At 24.7% G+C, this 3393-nt stretch overlaps 1 protein-coding gene across 1 annotated transcript in view; it reads right to left on the bottom strand.

The window, feature by feature from the left end:
* Positions 1-890: 890 nt before the first annotated feature.
* The window catches only part of LOC105617500, a 7725-nt gene continuing 5222 nt past the window's right edge, over positions 891-3393 (bottom strand). Inside the window, exons 5-6 of the mRNA XM_012199055.1 lie at position 2984; positions 891-973 (exon numbers count right to left, since the gene is read on the bottom strand). Coding sequence (XP_012054445.1) covers positions 891-973; position 2984 — 84 coding nt within the window. The remainder of the gene's footprint in view (positions 974-2983; positions 2985-3393) is intronic.

Genomic DNA, 3393 nt, shown 5'->3' with positions numbered 1-3393 from the left:
GTGTAGTGTATATATATATATATATATATATATATATATATATATATATATATATATTTTAAATGCTTTGACTTTGAAGTGAAATATTTCGATTTTTAATCCCGCATGAGATATTGAGTTTTAAGCACATATATTCAGGACATTAAAACACGTTTATTCTGCAAATTTTTTTAGAAAAATCTAAAAAAAAAATGGATTTTTTCGGAGAACATCCTTAATGAAACAACATGATAAAAAGAGATTGTTATATATTTTTATCATACATTTTTTAATATTTTCTAACATAATATAGTTTTCTTATGAAACAATGCATCCCTTTTATTTGAAATTTTTTTATAACTCTTTGATTAAATAGAAATTACCGAGTATTGCCTGTTAAACGTATAGCTATCTTCACATATAATAATACCTTATACGACAAAAATATATTTATATATAAATTGATACAATTAATTTATATCTTATAATACTGTGTCGTGCGCACAACTATTTCAGAAAATTATTTCATTGCTTCTGCGAATAGTTTCCGAATAAGAGATCAAATAGCTTTAACCAATAATTTAAATTACTAAATCACTATATACCACTGAGCACTATATTAAATATAATATTAAAAAATGATCAGAAGCTCGAAAACAGATTAATTATTGTTAATATCAAAGAATATAGTTATAAAAAATATATATATTATAAAATCTGATAACAGATAATTTTCGCTTAAGTAACTATTCTAAACAAATGCGCGAATAAAAAGATGTATAATTAAATTAACGTGTAAATAGTTTTCTCTGTACATGTAACGGTATATCTTATTTTGATATATAGCTCATCTGTTTATATATAAATTCGAATGATATTGTATCAACACGATTTGTAAAAACAAAAACTATTTAATGGGAAAAACTTGGTACCATGTCAAATCGAGTCACAGGTTCACTAAGGTAGGCACACCATGTAAATCCTGGTGGATACCCTAGAAAAATCATGTCGATAAATTAATATATGTTAATAATAACAAGGATGCAAATATAGTGATATACCCTGACATACCCTGATATATGGCTCATATAACACCTCCTTTACATCTTAAAAAAAATGTATCACCACATACAAATTCATATGTGTCATAAATAATGTATTAGTGAAACAGCAAAAACATCAATTTATGTATAAATATATAACATATTTAGATACATATAACATATTTACTTTCTTGACATCAAAATACACAAGTTTAAATTAAATACAATCGTAGTATAACGTTCAATAAGAAGAAGATACATGTTATTTATTTCAAATAAAATCTATTATTAAAATAAAATCTATTATTTTATATGATGTTAATAGAATTTTTTATCTATGCTTAAAACTTGAAAGGAAAAGAAAATAGAGAGATATATGTGAGGAAGAATTCCGAAAATATTAGAATAATGCAATATAAAAAGTAGGATTGTAATTTTAAAAATTTTTTTCTCCTTTTTATTACTTTAAAGTGTTATTAGATGCATAAATCCCAAATAACCATGCATGCAAAGCAGAAAGTAATTGACCATAAAATTAATGTAGTAATAATAGCGATAGAGTTTCTTGTTAAAACACGCGACACGCAAAGACCTCTTAGCAAATTGGATATTGTTGTACAAGAAAAAATATCCATCTATTCAAAGTGCATCTAAATTTAATTTCATTTTTTATTCTGATACGTTAAGTGCTATTGAACTTAATAACTAATTTAATTGTGCTAAGAGCTAATGTAAATTTTTTGCGTTTTATTAATTTTCACTATGTGAAAATTATATAATGTGAAACTTGTTTGATGTAATACTTACATAATATTAGAAATTATTATTACGTGCTGATGATATGCGGATGAGGTAATATATTGAGATTCATCATCTTCCGTCCGGCTGCATGCAAGGAATCCCTCAAGATTAGTATGTTAGTTACATATTAATGTGTACTACACAAAAGTTAATAGCTCTGAGACTATAAAAAAAAGATTAACATTCAATCAACATTTTACAGTTTTACATAAAAGTACACGGCATTGGTAAAGAATAGACATATGTATATATTTTTATTCCACAACATTTTTAACAATTATATAAAAGTGCTTTACAGTTTGCATATCGGCGATTCTGTACAATTACAATTTTATAGTGGATTCTGTAATAAGTACTACGTAAACACAATATAAAAGTATATTACATCTTAATTACGACTTATATCTATATAGATTTTAGGACGGATTAGAACAATGTGCAAATTTTATATCTCGTGTATACATATAAAATCGCGCGCGCGATAGTGATGCTTACAATGTATTAATAATTTGTGCAGTAGCATTTATAACATATAATTAAAAGTGAATCATCTCCTAACGTTAACTATCGAATAATTTCATTGTAATTAGCTGCTCTTTACAATTGTATATGTACGATTGCACTATATAAAGAAAATAGAGCCATTATGTATGTTTAATCTAAAAAGAAAAATTAATACTTTCAAAAAATTAACAAATAATTATTAGATTTATTGTCTTGTCAAGGGGAATCCATTATTCTTATAATCAAACAATACATATTTCATAATTCTATTCAAACATTAATTTGTATGTATCTACGATATACCCTGTCTTTAGTATAAATCCCATATTATTAAAAAATTATAGTGTCTTTCTTCACTTATGGCAAATGTAATAAAGGCTCGAAAATAATAAGTAATAATAAAAATTCTCTTTTAACCCAGAAGTAGAATCGAGATAAATGCGACGATAGTATATCGATAGTGCTATTCGGTGTTTTTTAATCCTTATCAGTATTATTACTTCCTATAAAACTCCTAATTTTAAATAATGACAAAACTTTTAATTAAACTATATTAGTCACAAATAAACAAGACGCAAGTTGTGTGTACCTTAGGAAAGACAAATAATGACGTTATGTAGGCTCCATACTTTTAAATTGACGAAAACAAATTTTACCCTCTAAAATGGTGAACAATTTTATTTTCTTATAATGTTCAATGTTTGCTCAATGTTTGAACATTAAATTAAAAATCTGAAAAGTATGATCATGACAAAGTGTCTCTTTTACTTTTAGCACTTTTCAAAATTATGTTTTTAAAGCTTCAAATCTATATTATCATATAACATATATAGGATATAGCGATTATATAAAAATATATATGTAATGTAATATGTTATTTAGTGACACGATCAAGCGTAATTGCTTAATTGTAGATGAAATTTTTTTTAAATCGATTGATATCTACGAATAGATCATAAAAGTTTAAAAAGTTTTTTGAAAATTGTAATGCAAATAAAAGCAAAGCTACATAAATGTGATATGTGAATATATATATATATATATATATATATATATATACACACAC

Source organism: Atta cephalotes (genome assembly GCF_000143395.1).
Source record: "Atta cephalotes unplaced genomic scaffold scaffold00013, whole genome shotgun sequence".
In the NCBI taxonomy this organism is placed as follows: domain Eukaryota; kingdom Metazoa; phylum Arthropoda; class Insecta; order Hymenoptera; family Formicidae; genus Atta; species Atta cephalotes.
This window is presented reverse-complemented; position numbering and strand designations above follow the sequence as displayed.